General features: G+C 39.0%; 1 protein-coding gene across 6 annotated transcripts in view; it reads left to right on the forward strand.

Annotated features, from left to right (window-relative positions):
• The window catches only part of SNX13 (sorting nexin 13), a 77,957-nt gene that overhangs the window by 36,798 nt on the left and 25,863 nt on the right, over positions 1-15,296 (forward strand). For all 6 annotated transcript variants that reach the window (XM_052800733.1, XM_052800750.1, XM_052800759.1 and 3 more), the window contains exons 8-15: positions 506-594; positions 1,017-1,100; positions 4,185-4,323; positions 4,897-4,985; positions 6,144-6,243; positions 10,720-10,913; positions 12,514-12,618; positions 14,460-14,592. In XM_052800733.1, coding sequence (XP_052656693.1) covers positions 506-594; positions 1,017-1,100; positions 4,185-4,323; positions 4,897-4,985; positions 6,144-6,243; positions 10,720-10,913; positions 12,514-12,618; positions 14,460-14,592 — 933 coding nt within the window. The remainder of the gene's footprint in view (positions 1-505; positions 595-1,016; positions 1,101-4,184; positions 4,324-4,896; positions 4,986-6,143; positions 6,244-10,719; positions 10,914-12,513; positions 12,619-14,459; positions 14,593-15,296) is intronic.

The raw sequence follows: 15,296 nt of genomic DNA on the forward strand, positions 1-15,296 counted from the left end.
ATAAGTATGATGAAGTATGTACATATGTAGCTATTCCTCTTTTCATTGGAAGACTTTTAGGATAGAAATATTGTTTTCTGGGAGGCAGGGGATGGCTTTGCAGATTCTTACTGCTTTTGGTTAGATCTGCCTTCATTATCACTATTCCATAGCCTTCATTAAAAAAATCAGTTCATCTTTTTGGGCAAAGTGTGAAGGAGGGGAAGAAAACCCTGTATATGTTAAATAAGGAAAATACATTGGAGTTAGTTTTTTGGTTTTTGGAATGTGGTTTTGTTTTATCTTGGTTTTGAGACTCTAGATCTCTCAGTTGGGTTAACATCAGTGCTGCTTATAGTCAGTCTGAAAGGTGTTACTGTGGTGCTTGGACTGTAAGAATATATATGACTCTATATTTGAATTTAATTTTAAGGATTTATCTGTTGGGTTTTATGATTATCAGGTAAGGTGTGAAATAATAAATATAAAATTGTGCTGAGGTTTTTTTTTTGTTCTGCCTCCCTAGGATTCCTAAGGGATCTGTGTGAGGTTTTACTGTATATATTGCTACCTCCTGGAGACTTCCAGAACAAGATCATGCGATACTTTGTCAGGGTAAGTACGGATTCTAAAAGCCATTCCAATTCTTTGGTGTAATGCCATAAAAAATTTTAGATCTGAACTGCTGCTCTTATTTTATTTTGTAAAATTGATCTAATTTATTATTCGGTTATTTTAAATGCAGTACAATCTTGAAAAATATTTAATAGCAGAGAACAGTTTGTGTGAAATATTTTTGAAGTTTTTTCTGCTTCTAGCAACATAAGAAAAGCGTGATAAAATGGATATTGTTTTTCTTGAGGTATTACCATCATCTTCTGTTAATTGAAAGGGAATGTGCTAGTGCCTGTGGAATGTTTTCTGTAATTACACGAGTTTTTTTTATTTAGCCTCTACACAGTGATTTTTAAATTGTTGTAGTTATATTAGCTTTAAGAATAAATATATAAAATGATTTACTATATTTTGTTTTTCAGGAAATCCTCTCCCGAGGAATTCTTCTTCCATTAATAAACCAGCTCAGTGATCCTGATTATATTAATCAGTATGTCATATGGATGGTAAGATTTATAATGTTTAAAATGAATGGTATTTCCAGAATATTTTCATATAAAGTTTTACTTGTGTTCCCTGTAATCATGGCAGATAAATATCTCGTAGAAAAGTTACCAGTGGATATATTGGCAGAGATAGTGTACTTAACGCTGCTATATTAAATTTTTATATATATATATTACATACATTACATGTATATAATATTTTTTATATATATACACACACACACGCACACACATTCACACTCTATGTTGTCCTGGTTTCAGCTGGGATAGAGTTAACTGTCTTCCTAATAGCTGGTACAGTGCTATGTTTTGAGTTCAGTATGTGAAGAATGTTGATAACACTGATGTTTTCAGTTGTTGCTCAGTAGTGTTTAGACTAAAGTCAAGGATTTTTCAGCTTCTCATGCCCAGCCAGCAAGAAAGCTGGAGGGGCACAAGAAGTTGGCACAGGACACAGCCAGGGCACCTGACCCAAACTGGCCAACGGTGTATTCCATACCATGGGACGTCCCATCTAGTATAGGAACGGGGAAGTGGGGGCTGGGAATCGCCACTTGGGGACTAGCTGGGTGTTGGTCGGCGGGTGGTGAGCAATTGCACTGCGCATCATTTGTACATTCCAATCCTTTTATTATTGCTGTTGTGATTTTATTAGTGTTATCATTATCATTATTAGTTTCTTCTTTTCTGTTCTATTAAACCGTTCTTATGTCAACCCACGGGTTTTGCTTCTTTTTCCTGATTTTCTCCCCCATCCCACTGGGTGGGTGGGGAGTGAGTGAGTGGCTGCGTGGTGTTTAGTTGCTGGCTGGGGTTAAACCACGACAATGTGTATTATCTGTACTCTGTGTTGTAACTGTTTGGCAGAAGTTGCCTGACTGAGGACAGGTGTATGACAAAGTGTAAAGCTGAGTTCTCTGACTGTTTCACTTGGCTGTTCAGGAAGCATGGCAGTAACCTTGGAAGTTTTTTCCTTGACTGTTTTTACAATGTGTCCTTCAAAGCTTAAGTGGTGTCCAGAATGACAAGTAGTAAGATTGGTGTTTGATGGGTTTTTGGGGTTTTCTTTTGCTTCTGCTCAGGAATCTCAGGGTGATTGTTTAGGGATATTTGTGGTAACACTTAATAATTTAACTGAATGGGAAGAAACAAACTCTCTACTCTGTTATCTCTCTAATGCACCTGCAAAAAACCCCCACCAAACTTAAAAGTAGTGATATATAGTAAAATTAACGTAAATAGAATAGCCACATTTTAATTAATGTTATGATTTTTTGCAAAGGAAGTTGAAACTTACTCTTATAGTTTATCATCCCTTATAGGTCATGGATCAAGTTTAATGGTTTTTTTCCTTTTCCCCAAGTTCTCTCTAGTTTTATTCATATATTTTAGTCTTAGAGTGTGCATTCAAGTACTATGCTGAAAACACCCTTGGATTTCAGAGTAAAAGATCTTATGTATGCAATGAATTCAAGTGTACATGTACAATGTTTCCTCTACTCCAACCACCTCCACTTCATGTAAAAGTTTGCACACTGCTTTTCTACAGGAACCTAGCTTTAATAAGAAAAAATACTGCTGCTTGTATGGACCAGGCTTTTCAATTTTTATTTCCTCTTTCCTCCTACACGCGTTCTTTACTTGTAACTTGGCCTCATTCTTTATTTACTGAGCACTGTCCCTGGCTGCATCCAAAGACAGAATTCTGAGTTTTTTTTATAAAGCTTTCTGTTATTGATGGTAATGTCCCAAATATTAACCTTCATAATTGCCATCTGAGATGAGGAAGTAAATGTGCTGGGGGAAAGATAAGGAAGAATAAATGCTTTCAAAAATATAATACAAGTCTTATGAAATGAAGATTGTTGCAGAAATTAAGGTCAGAAGTAGAGATGACTGAAATAAATTCTGGCTCCTTTTGGAACCTTTGTAAAATCAGATTTGAATGAAAAAAATCAATTTCTGAAAATGAGAAGTTTAATTCCATGTTACTAGGCACACCACAGTTTGATATTAACTCTCTTGCAATAAAATACAAAGCTTCAATATAAAATTAGAACTTAATCCAAACTTGTCTCTTCACTGTAAAATTCACATTTCTACAAAATGCTTGAAGTTTAAGTATTGCTTGTACTATTCCTTTTAAAAGCAGATTTCTAGGAAGATTTTCCATTAACTTTGGTCAAAGGTATCCAGTCTTCATTCTCTGCTCTGTGCAACTCATGTCAATGCACTTCTGCAGTGCAGACCAAGTATTACATTTCCATATCAAAGTAAGGATTTGTGAAAGATGTGGGTGAAGTTACTTTTTTTTTTTGCTTTAGATGGTAAAGACAGCGTTAGAATTCAACCCTTGGCACCTGTGTGCACATGCTGTAAAGCTGTCAGCCTTCCCCTGATCTTCGTGCTGCATTCACAACACAGTTTCCAGTGATCTCGGCAGCAGAGCAGGCTTCCTTCACTTGCACAAATTCCTTTGAGTCTCTAGAGCAGGTTCACCCTATGCCAATTCTGGGAAAATAGTATGTATTGAAATAGCTTAATATTATTTACAAAGGTATCTGAATTAGGGTTTCAGAGAGGATATTAGTTCAGTCATCCCCCCCCACCCTACCCTCCCCAGTAGGCTATGATTGCACTGTAGAATGTTTTCTTTCTGTAATTCTGTATCTTAACAAGCAGTTAGTTACGTTGGGAGCATTTACACTTGTAGGGGACCTTGGCAAAGCTGAAACCTTTTTAAGTGGTCTTGCCAGTTTCTGCCTACTCAGCTAAAGAGATGGGTAATAGAAGGTTGATTGGGTTTTGGGCAAGGTCTTCATTAAGTAGGTTGACGGACTTTCCATGTGTCTGTTGTACTTACTGAAAACAGAAAATGATGGTGTGAAATAGGTTTTGCCTCTGTGCATGCTTCTTCTTTCTTGGTCCATGTGAAATTTTAGTATCAAAAGGAAGGTTTAGAATCGTCAAAGTGTTTTCCAAATGCCAGTTGCGGTGCTGTATCAAAATAATTCACTTAATGAAAAATCATGTCATATGCTTTTAGCTGTTTTGCATTATTCACACTAAAACTCTCTCTTTCAGATTCGTGATTCCAACTGTAACTATGAGGCCTTTATGAATATTATTAAATTAAGTGATAATGTAGGAGAGTTGGAAGCAGTGAAAGATAAAGCAAGTGAAGAACTGCAATATCTTCGATCTCTAGATACAGCAGGAGATGGTTAGTGCTGTATTGTTGTACAAAATATGACATGCACTACTAGCATGATCACTGAAGAATATTCCAAACATTTAGAAGATTAAAAACTCTGATGCAGCATAGTATAAAATATTTTGTTATGCAAAAAATAAATAAATTACATGAGAGATGTTAAAACTTGAATCTTCATAAGTGTTTTTTTTGTTTTGTTTGTGGTTTTTGGTTTTGGGGGTTTTTTTTTACTTTTTTGGGGGCTTTTTGTTTTTTTTTTTTTTTTTTTAAATATAAACTAACTGGTTAGGTATGTATACTTCCATTGAATTGAAACTTGTCTGACTGGTAGTTCTGAATTTCAGTAATACTTTAGGTATTAATGGATATAAAGTTAAGAGTTAATCTGAAAAAGGAAAGAGAAAAATATTTCTTGTTCATTTCCATCAGTAAGGTATTTAAACTGGGAAAAAACCCTTCTCTTCAAAGCTGATGTGTTTTGTATGTGGTATGTTACTTTGTGTGTGATATTTTTAGAGCATTTCAGAACAAGAGTTTATTTGCTCATCTTCATTGCTTAATCCTCTTTGTTTTTGCTTTCAGATATCAACACTATAAAAAATCAGATAAACAGTTTATTATATGTTATTAAAGTATGTGATTCAAGAATTCAGAGGTTGCAGTCAGGAAAAGTAAGTGTTTTTAGAATTTTTTATTTCTGAAAGAGTGAAGTTGCAAATGACTTACTAGTTCGGTCCAGCTTTTTAATTCTTGCATTTTGAAACACAACTTGAAGGTATGCAATTACAGGAATACAGTATACAACTGAAGTTAGTCTTGTATTTGTGGTTTAATTACGGAAAAAATTTCTAAACGTTCGCATATTTAGAGTTTTTTGGATTCTGCCTTTAGCAGTTTAGGTATGTCAGTACATTTTAAAACTATTCTTACCTTCTCAATACAAGAGTTTGCATCTATGTAACAAAAATGTTACATAGATGCAAAGCCTCTTTGTATTTATACACTTAGATTCAGTTCTTTTTTGCTGCACCACTGCATACCTTGTGTGCCTCAAGCTTAGTCTTTGGCAAAGATCCCTTTTCTTGTTTGATAAAGGTACCACTTGCTGATTATTTTGCAACACCTTGTAGATGCCATGTATTGCCTTTTGTTAGACATATTTACCTCTTTAGTTCAACGAAAAGCCTAAGGCAAACTGGATGTTAAATTTAAGAACCTGGTGTTGTTCTGTTTGCTTGTTTAATATTTTGTTTTATATTTTAAGACTGACAGTCAGTATGTTTGACTTTGCTTAGTTTCTTGACTCTCTTAATTGGACCTAGGTGTGGCTCCAAGATAATGTAATCTTGTGCATATTGACTGTTAAAATTAAGTATTCTATAGCTGGACCCAAAAGCATTACTGTAATACCAAGAAATGTCATATTGACAGAAGGAAGTTGGGCAGAGATGAATTTAAGTTGTGACCTGCAGACCATCAAATGCTGAAATTAGTTCATCTTGTTAATTTTTTTTCATGCTACTGTCACTGTTGGTGAGGGATTTGGGGTTAATTTGACCTGTATAGTATTACATGAATGGCAGTGTTAAAAGCCAGCTTCCCATGTAGCAGAAATCATCCATGTTGAAGGCAAATAGTTATGAGAACATGATCTTATGATCTAGATCTTTACTTAATAATGATTGTGAAAATAACTAACCATTGAGAGGCTGCTTTATTATCTATAATGTAAATTGTTTTTTATTCAGTCTGCTTTGTGGTAAGTAGAAGTTCTAAAAGCTAATTTAAAAAAAATAAAGCCTTTGAACACACTGAACTGTGTCTTACAGGAAATAGATACTGTGAAACTGGCAGCAAACTTTGGAAAACTTTGCACAGTCCCTCTGGACCATATTCTGGTAGACAATGTTGCACTACAGTTTTTTATGGGTAAGTGTTAATTTATCTGATCTTTTTTATTTATAAAGAATATGTTAACTCACAGGACTGTACACTTGAAATTGCTAAATATAGGTGTTTACTGAGAGCTAAATGTTTATAAGGCCCTTGCTAGAGGGAACCAAAACCGTTTTTGCAAATCAGTCTGTGATTAACTGTTCAGAACACCATACTCAGTTATTTCCAAAAGCTTGTATCAAGCTTGTTTCAATACTGATCTCTCTGTAAGACTGTTCTTGCAGTATTTCTTGGTCTGTCACTTCACGAGTTTGTTCTGTTTAGAACAGAATCACTGCAAGAATTGCTTAGAGGTTTATAATTGGAATGACTCTGAAACTTACTGCAACCGTTAGTCTTACTTTTGCTGGTCTCACTGAAGCTAATGAAACTAATGACTATAGATGTTAGATTGAAGTTTAGAGGATTACAAGGCTACTGAAGGTTGTCTATTTGAGAAGCTAAAATACAGCACTAATTTATGTATTATTTTAGGTTTATCATATAATCAAGAAATTGATGGATTAAAGTTGTATAATTAATTTTTAATACTTTCTAATGTTTGATTCTCTTCTGTGAATTCGTTGGGCTGCTGATGTCATTACTAAGAAAATCTATCAGTTTTGTTGTTGTTGGTAGTCCTTTTAATGCAGTAGATGGAAATACAGTACAGCAGAGAGGAAACAATCCAGGAGGTTCCCGAAGTGTGTGGAAGATAACTTCCTGACACAGTTGCTGAGGGAGCCCACTAGGGAAGGAGTCCTGCTGGACCTGTTGTCCAGAGAAGGACTTGTGGGTGATGTGATGGTTGGAGGCTGTCTTCGGGATAGCGATTGTGAAGTGATAGAGTTTTTGATTCTTGGAAGACTAAGGAGGGAGGTCAGCAGAACTACCACCTTGGACTTCCAGAGGGCAGACTTTGGCCTCCTTAGGAGCCTGGTTGACAGAGTCCCTTGGGAAGCAGTGCTGAAGAGCAAAGGAGTCCAGGAAGGCTGGACATTCTTCAGGAAGCAGTTTTTAAAGGTGCAGGAGCAGGCTGTTCCCATGTGCTGAATGACCAGCTGGCAGGGAAGAAGACTGGCCTGGCTGAACAGAGAGCTTTGGTTGGAACTCAGGGAAAAAAAGGAGAGTTTATGATCTTTGGAAGAAGGTGCAAGCAACTCAGAAGGACTACAAGGATGTGGTGAGCTTATGCAGGGAGAAAATTAGAAGAGCCAAAGTCCAGCTAGTACTTAATCTGCCTACTGCTGTAAAAGTATATAAAATAATAAATGTTTCTATAAATACATTAGCAACAAAAGGAGGGCTAAGGAGACTCTCCATCCTTTACTGGATTCAGGGGGAAACATAGTGACAGAGGATGAGCGAAAGGCTGAGGTACTGAATGCCTTCTTTGCCTCAGTCTTTAATGGTAAGACTGGTTGTTCTTGGGGTACCCAGCCCTCTGAGCTGGAAGACAAGGATGGAGAGCAGAATGAAGCCCCCATAATCCAAAGAGAAATAGTTAGTGACCTGCTACACCACTTAGACACACACAAGTCTGTGGGGCAGGATGGGATCCACCCAAGGGTACTGAGGGAGCTGGTGGAAGTGCTCACCAAGCCACTTTCCATCATTTACCAGCAGTCCTGGCTAACCAGGGAGGTCCCAGTTGACTGGAGGTTAGCAAACGTGACACCCATCTACAAGAAGGGCCAGAAGGAGGATCTGGGGAACTACAGGCCTGTCAGTCTGACCTTGGTGCCAGGGAGGGTTATGGAGCAGATCATCCTCAGTGCCATCACGTGGCACACACAGGACAACCAGGTGATCAGGCCCAGTCAGCATGGGTTTATGAAAGGCAGGTCCTGCTTGACTAACCTGATCTCCTTCTGTGACAAGGTGACCCACTTAGTGGATGAGGGAAAGGCTGTCGATGTTGTTTACCTGCACTTAGTAAAGCCTTTGACACCATTTCCCACAGCATTCTCATGGAGAAACTGGCTGCTCATGGCCTGGATGGGTGTATGCTTTGCTGAGTGAAACAGTGGCTGGATGGCCGGGCCCAAAGAGTTGTGGTGAATGGAGTTAAATCCAGCTGGCAGCTGGTCACAAGTGGTGTTCCCCAGGGCTCAGTGTTGGGGCCAGTTCTGTTTAATATCTTTATTAATAGATCTGGACAAGGGGATCGAATGCACCTGTATTGGCTTTGTGTGGCAAGGGTTTGGTAGCAGGGGGGGTTACAGGGGTGGCTTCTGTAAAAAGATGCTGGAAGCTTCCCCTGTGTCCGAGAGAGGCAATACCAGCTGGCTCTAAGACAGACCCGCCGCCGGCCAAGGCCGAGCCAATCAGTGATAGTGGTAACGCCTCTGTGATAACATTTTTAAGAAGGAAAAAAAAGTTGGGACAGACAGAAAAACAGCAGCCGGAAAGAGGAGTGAGAACATGTAAGAGAAACAACCCTGCAGACACCAAGGTCAGTGAAGAAGGAGGGGGAGGAGATGCTCCAGGTGCCGGAGCAGAGATTCCCCTGCGGCCTGTGGGGAAGACTGTGGTGAGGCAGGTTGTCCCCCTGCAGTCCATGGAGGTCCATGGTGGAGCAGATATCCACCTGCAGCCTGTGGAGGACCCCACTCCAGAGCAGGTGGGTTCCCGAAGGAGGCTGTGACCCCATGGGAAACCCGCGCTGGAGCAGGCTCCTGGCAGGACCTGCAGATCTGTGGAGAGGAGCCCACAGAGCAGGTTTTCTGGCAGGACTTGTGACCCCGTGGGGGGCCCACGCTGGAGCAGTCTGTGCCTGAAGGACTGCACACCGTGGAAAGGACCCATGCTGGAGCAGTTCGTGAAGAACTGCAGCCCGTGGGAAGGACCCACGTTGGAGCAGGGGAAGAGTGTGATGAGTCCTGCCCCTGAGGAGGATGAAGCGGCAGAAAATAACGTGTGATGAACTGACCATAAACCCCATTCCCTGTCCCCCTGTGCCACTGGGGGGGTTGGTAGAGAATCTGGGAGTGAAGTTGTGCCTGGGAAGAAGGGAGGGGTGGAGTAAAGGTGTTCTGAGATTTGGTTTTATTTCTCATTACCCTGCACTGGTTGATTTGTAATAAATTGAGTTAATTTTCCCCAAGCTGAGTCTGTTTTGCCTGTGATGGTAATTGGTGAGTGATCTCTCCTGTCCTTATCTCGACCCACAAGCCCTTTGTTATATTTTTCTCTCCCCTGTCCAGCTGAGGAGGGGGAGTGATAGAATGGCTTTGGTGGGCACTTGGCGTCCAGCCAGGGTCAACCCACCACAGCACCCTCAGTAAGTTTGCAGATGACACCAAGCTGGGCAGGAGTGTTGATCTGCTGGAGGGTAGGAAGGCTCTACAGAGTGATCTGGACAGGCTGGATCGATGGGCTAAGGCCAATTGTATGAGGTTCAACAAGGCCAAGTGCCCGGTCCTGCTCTTGGGTCACAACAACCACTACAGGCTTGGGGAAGAGTGGCTGGAAAGCTGTCTGGTGGAAAAGGGCCTGGGGGTGTTGGTCGGCAGCCGGCTGAATATGAGTCGGCAGCGTGCCCAGGTGGCCAAGAAGGCTGTACCAGAAATAGTGTGGCCAGCAGGACTAGGGAAGGGATTGTCCCGCTGTACTCGGACGGCACTGGTGAGGCTGCACCTTGAATCCTGTGTTCAGTTTTGGGTCCCTCACTACAAGAAAGACATTGAGGTGCTAGAGCGTGTCCAAAGAAGAGCAAGGAAGCTGGTGAAGGGTCTAGAGAACAAGTCCTATGAGGAGCGGCTGAGGGAACTGGGGTTGTTTAGTCTGGAGAAAAGGAGCCTGAGGGGAGACCTTTATTGCCCTCTACAACTACCTGAAAGGAGGTTGTAGTGAGGCGGGTGTTGGTCTCTTTCCCCAAGCAACAAGTGATAGGACAAGAGGAAATGGCCTCAAGTTGTGCCAGGGGAGGTTTACGTTGGATATTAGGAAAAATTTCTTCACTAAAGGGGTTATCAAGCGTTGGAACAGACTGCCCAGGGAAGTGGTTGAGTCACCATCCCTGGAGGTATTTAAAAGACGTGTAGATGTGGTGCTTAGGGACATGGGTTAGTGGCGGACTTGGCAGTGTTAGGTTAATGGTTGGACTTGATGATCTTAAGGGTCTTTTCCAATCTAAATGATGCTATGAATGTGACTTGTTAGAATTCCAGTTTGAACTTTCTCTCAACTTGTACTTATTGTACAAGCCTGTTACATCCACATAGTAATGATGGATTCACTTTTTACATGTGCATTTTAGAATTCAGTGTTTAGTGAACTAAACTTCCAGTTTTGTTTACCAATTGTCACCAATATGTATATAGTACTTTTATTTTTTTGACTCTAGATGACAAGTATTCCAGGTGTATAACCAGATCCTAGAGTTCTATATGTAGTTAACATCACAGAGAATTCTCATTCTAAGATGCACAACAGTAACTACAGTTGTTTGGTGGCTGTGTTCTGTAGATTACATGCAGCAGACTGGTGGCCAAGCACATCTGTTTTTCTGGATGACAGTGGAAGGATACAGGGTTACGGCACAGCAACAGCTGGAGGTACTTCAAAGCCGGCAGAAAGATGGAAAACATCAGACTAATCAAACCAAGGGTCTATTAAGAGCAGCTGCATTTGGAGTTTATGAGCAATATTTATCAGAAAAGGTAGGAATAACTTATTTCTGCATTGGTTGGAATTTAGTATTATACAATTTCTGCAGATGCTTCTGTGGTAGTTATGGCTACATTAATATGAAATGGGTTTGATGTAGCACAAGTTGACATTTAAGCTATTACTTGTGTATCTTCTCTTCCCTTATATCAAGCAGTAAGAAAATGCCTTCCTCCCCGCCCCCCCCCCCCCCCCCCCCTTTTAAAAAGGCTCATACTGGCACTGGTTGTCAAATGCACTTAATGTGTTCCTTAGAAGCTGACTTTCCAGAATAGAGGAAGACTAGAGAAAATGTGAAGACAGAATAAGAAATTCTGTCCCTTTGTGTATGCCGTCCTTTCCCTTCCTTTTACCCTGCCCTCCCCCCCTTAAGAAGAAATGTTTAAAAAAAAAATGCAACCCAATATTTGTACAAACTTAGATTAAGATTGGGTTTTCAAATGAGATAACTTCCTGTGCCTCTCTACAAATGTCTGTATAAACTGCTCACATATCATTGTTGGGTATCTTTCAATAGGCTAAGCTTGAATGCTTTCAGTAGTCTGCTAATAGTGGAGTCTTCTGTGAAAGAAAACACTTGTCAACTTCTGTTAACAAAGCATCTTTGTTCTGAATTTGTGTATGCATAAAAATGACCTTTCAACTCACTCAAAAGCTTCGCTCAACAAATTATCCCTCAAATACCTTGTAATGCTTCTCTTTCTGCATCATTTCTTTCACTTTGGTTTTTTACCTCGATAGTCTATCGACACAGTGATCTGTACAGAGCTTGCTCTGATGGGTTTTTCACCCCAATATTCTGTCGACATGGTGGACTGTACAGAGCTTGCTCTGATGGGTTTGAGCTGACTGTATGCTCACCAGTTTGAAGTCAAAAGCCACCTAACACCGGAGCTATTCCAAAGCTGGTTAACTCAGCCTCTCAGCTATGCTACCAAGTGAGCTATGTTGGGTCTGGTTCAGTGCTGGCTCCCTGTCTCTGTTACAGAAAATGGGGAAAGTGTGTGAACTTGGGCCCGTCTAAAAGAATGCTTAATGGGTAGTGGTTTGAAGTATGTCATATCAAGGGATGACTGGGAATCTGATGGCTGATATAGTCGGTATGCTGGTAGCTGTAATAGAGTCTGCATAAAAAGCTACCATGATTATAGCTACTGGTAATCTCTCCAGAAATTGGCAGAGTTGACAAACTGTTAGCCTTTCCTCAGATGCTTCAGGACTTCGTCCATTTACTTTCTTACTGGCTTTTTCTTAATTTCTGAATCTAGATCTTTCTATTCATAAATAAATAAAATCTATTTTTAAGAATGAGTAAATCAGTTTATATATCGCTTCAAAATAATGTGCATAAATTGTTTTTGAGGTGATTCTTAGTATTCAGTCCTGAAACTTCCGAGTTTTAATACAAACTGAACTTAATTTTGGGAGGGGGAAGGGGTCCGACTGTTGTGTGCTCTAGACAGTTCTCGAGATATACTCATCAAGAAGAAATTTAGTTTACTTAGAGAATTGCAGAATTGTATTGGATTTTATTTGTGAAAATAGAAGCTTTCTTATTTTTATGCTGCAAAAGTTGATTTAGATCTTTGACAGGCATCTCCAAGAGTTAATATTGATGACAACTTAGTAGCAAAACTGGCAGAAACACTGAACCATGAGGATCCAACACCTGAAATCTTTGATGACATTCAGAGAAAGGTATACTCTATTCATCCTGTATTTCATATAGACTGTTAATGCTATGGAGTATAAAATGTCACTACAGCCATTGAAAAAGGAGGAAGGAACTCAAATATTGGAAAACGAAAACCTGTTTTACCATTTTCCTATTCTATAAAAATCATCCTCTAAATTGCCAACTTTTGCTTAGCTGTACATAGCCCATGTTTTCAAAGCAATAGAGATGGAAAGAGTAGGTGTCCTGTATGAAATTAATCATGAAGCAGAATTTAGAATTATGGGATTATTATTTGTGTTTATGCACCAATTTAAGAAAAGTGCCTGTGTAGAATAACTAACTGGTACAATTTTGGTCCAGTTTTAGCTCTCTTTTTCAAAGGTGGATGTAAGCATGTTACCATATTAAATTCTATATCTCTTTCCAGAAGTTAATTTGACTGTTCTGTTTCTGCAAGCCTGCACAGTGTAGCACTCACAAGCAGCAAGTACTGAAGATGAAACAGTCTTTTTACTACCTGCATACGTAGACTTTATCACTCAAGTCTTACATATATATATTAAAAAAAAAAAGTGAATGATTAATGTCCTGGCAGTAAATTGTATCCCAGTCTGAGAGGTTTTTGTTTTAGGTCATTAACTGAATGTTCTGATTCATGCTAAAAATTAGTGTTATGAGCTGTAGAACTTAAAATGACTTTATTGTACTTGAGGCCCACATTTAAGACTAATGAAAACACCTTGTGAAATCTGTATTGCCCGAAGTAGGTTACAAGGGCCTTGTGTGTGATTTCTGCAGAAGAGCATAGATTTCTCATGTGTTACAAAAGAAATTGACTTCCTCAGACTTGCGTGAAATTTTTTTCCATTCTTACCAGGTGATAGCACTTGTACAAAGCGTTCCATGGGAAAAAAATAAATCATTATTAAAATATTTTAGAATTGACATAAATATCCAAACATCATGAATTAATTCCCACTACATGTAGTTAGTTACTTGTGTGTATATGTATATATACTGTCACTGTATAGGCTATGTAGATAACTTTTTGAGGTGGTGTGGTTAAACCTTTGTGAGATAGGGTTATACTGTATTGGCTGAATTGGAAACTTTAAGGAAAGTAGTATGCGGTGTCTTCCCTCCCTCCCTTTCCCTCTTCTCACCTCTCCCCCTAGATTTTTGATCCTAGATCATTTTAGATTGGATATTAGGAAAAATTTCTTTACTGAAAGGGTTGTCAGGCATTGAAACAGGCTGCCCAGGGAAGTGGTGGTGTCACCATCCCTGGAGGTATTAAAAAAATGTGTAGATGTGGCACTTCAGGACATGGCTTAGTTTCAGGACATGGTTTAGTTTAGTGGTCATGGTGGTGTTGGGTTGATGGCTGGACTCGATCTTAAAGGTCTTTTCCAACCTAAACGATTCTATGATTCTAAGTGTTTGCAGGTCTACATTTATAGTTTATCAACAAAGAAGAACTTTGAGAGATAAGCTGTTGTGAAATGGTAAAGACCAAATGTGTTTATAGTGCAATTGGAAGGGTAAAGGGGAGAGGAAGGAAACATTTACAGTTAACTTGCTGCTTCCCTTCCTATACATGCATGTCTCACTAGTTAAAAAAGTATTTTCTGTGATTGTTGTACTTCTAGCACAATTAGTTCTCATAACCTTTCTGTTAAAAGTAAGCTTGAATTGAAATTCCACAAACTCTCATTAGGGTTTTAAAGGAAACCCAGAAACACATAATAGAGTGCACAGATACATGTTGGTCAAGTAGAATTTATGAAAGCTTGTCTGATTAATTAAAAAATGTAGTAAGTAAGTAATGTATTTCTAAGGTTGACATTTATATTTCAATAAGGTATATGAATTGATGCTGCGAGATGAAAGATTCTACCCTTCGTTCAAACAGAATGTGTTGTATGTGCGTATGTTAGCTGAGCTTGATATGCTGAAGGATCCTAGTTTCAGAGGATCAGATGATGGTGAAGGAGGTGAGCTCTATATCTAAGGGGCATTTCCTGGGACCATTCTTTTTTCTGCTCTAAAATGAAAATAAGAAAATTATCTACAGTGTTTTTGATAAAACAAAAAGTCCTGTACTATCTCTGATCTTTAAATTAATGTTTCGTCCTTGTGGTTTTTTTGTAAATTGTTTTGGGAGTCAAATAGCTTTTTCTGTAGTAACTTTATTTAATCTCATGTACGTTTTTTGTCCAGTCTTGGTAACAAGAGTGTCACTAAAATAAGTGTGCAACTCCATTCTCATTTTTTATTCAAAAATATTTGAGGTACTTCATATTGGGTTTTAATATGTAACTATATTCTTCATCTGGAAATAGAAATTGAAAGTACATAGGAGGTGGTTTTTAAAACAATTAAAATCATTCTCGTTAACTGAAGTACAAGTCTAATGGAAATTGTTTAACTATTAAACTGACTCCTTAATGAAGCAATTTCATGTGGTGATATAAGCTTAAAAATATTTTTTTCTGGAGTATTTATTTCATATCTCTAGCTGTAAAAACTTACATTTTCTGTTAGGTGTCTTTATTGGAAACTTGAAGTAGTTATATATTGGACACAACATTCTGCCCAATGCAACAGTTGTCCATTATTTTCCATAATGGTTTGTTTTTGCATTTTTATTTCTTGTGTGTGGCCCTACACTGGAGAAAATCCTCTAACCTGTTTTTTC

This window comes from Harpia harpyja, chromosome 1 (assembly GCF_026419915.1).
Source record: "Harpia harpyja isolate bHarHar1 chromosome 1, bHarHar1 primary haplotype, whole genome shotgun sequence".
Taxonomy (NCBI): Eukaryota; Metazoa; Chordata; class Aves; order Accipitriformes; family Accipitridae; genus Harpia; species Harpia harpyja.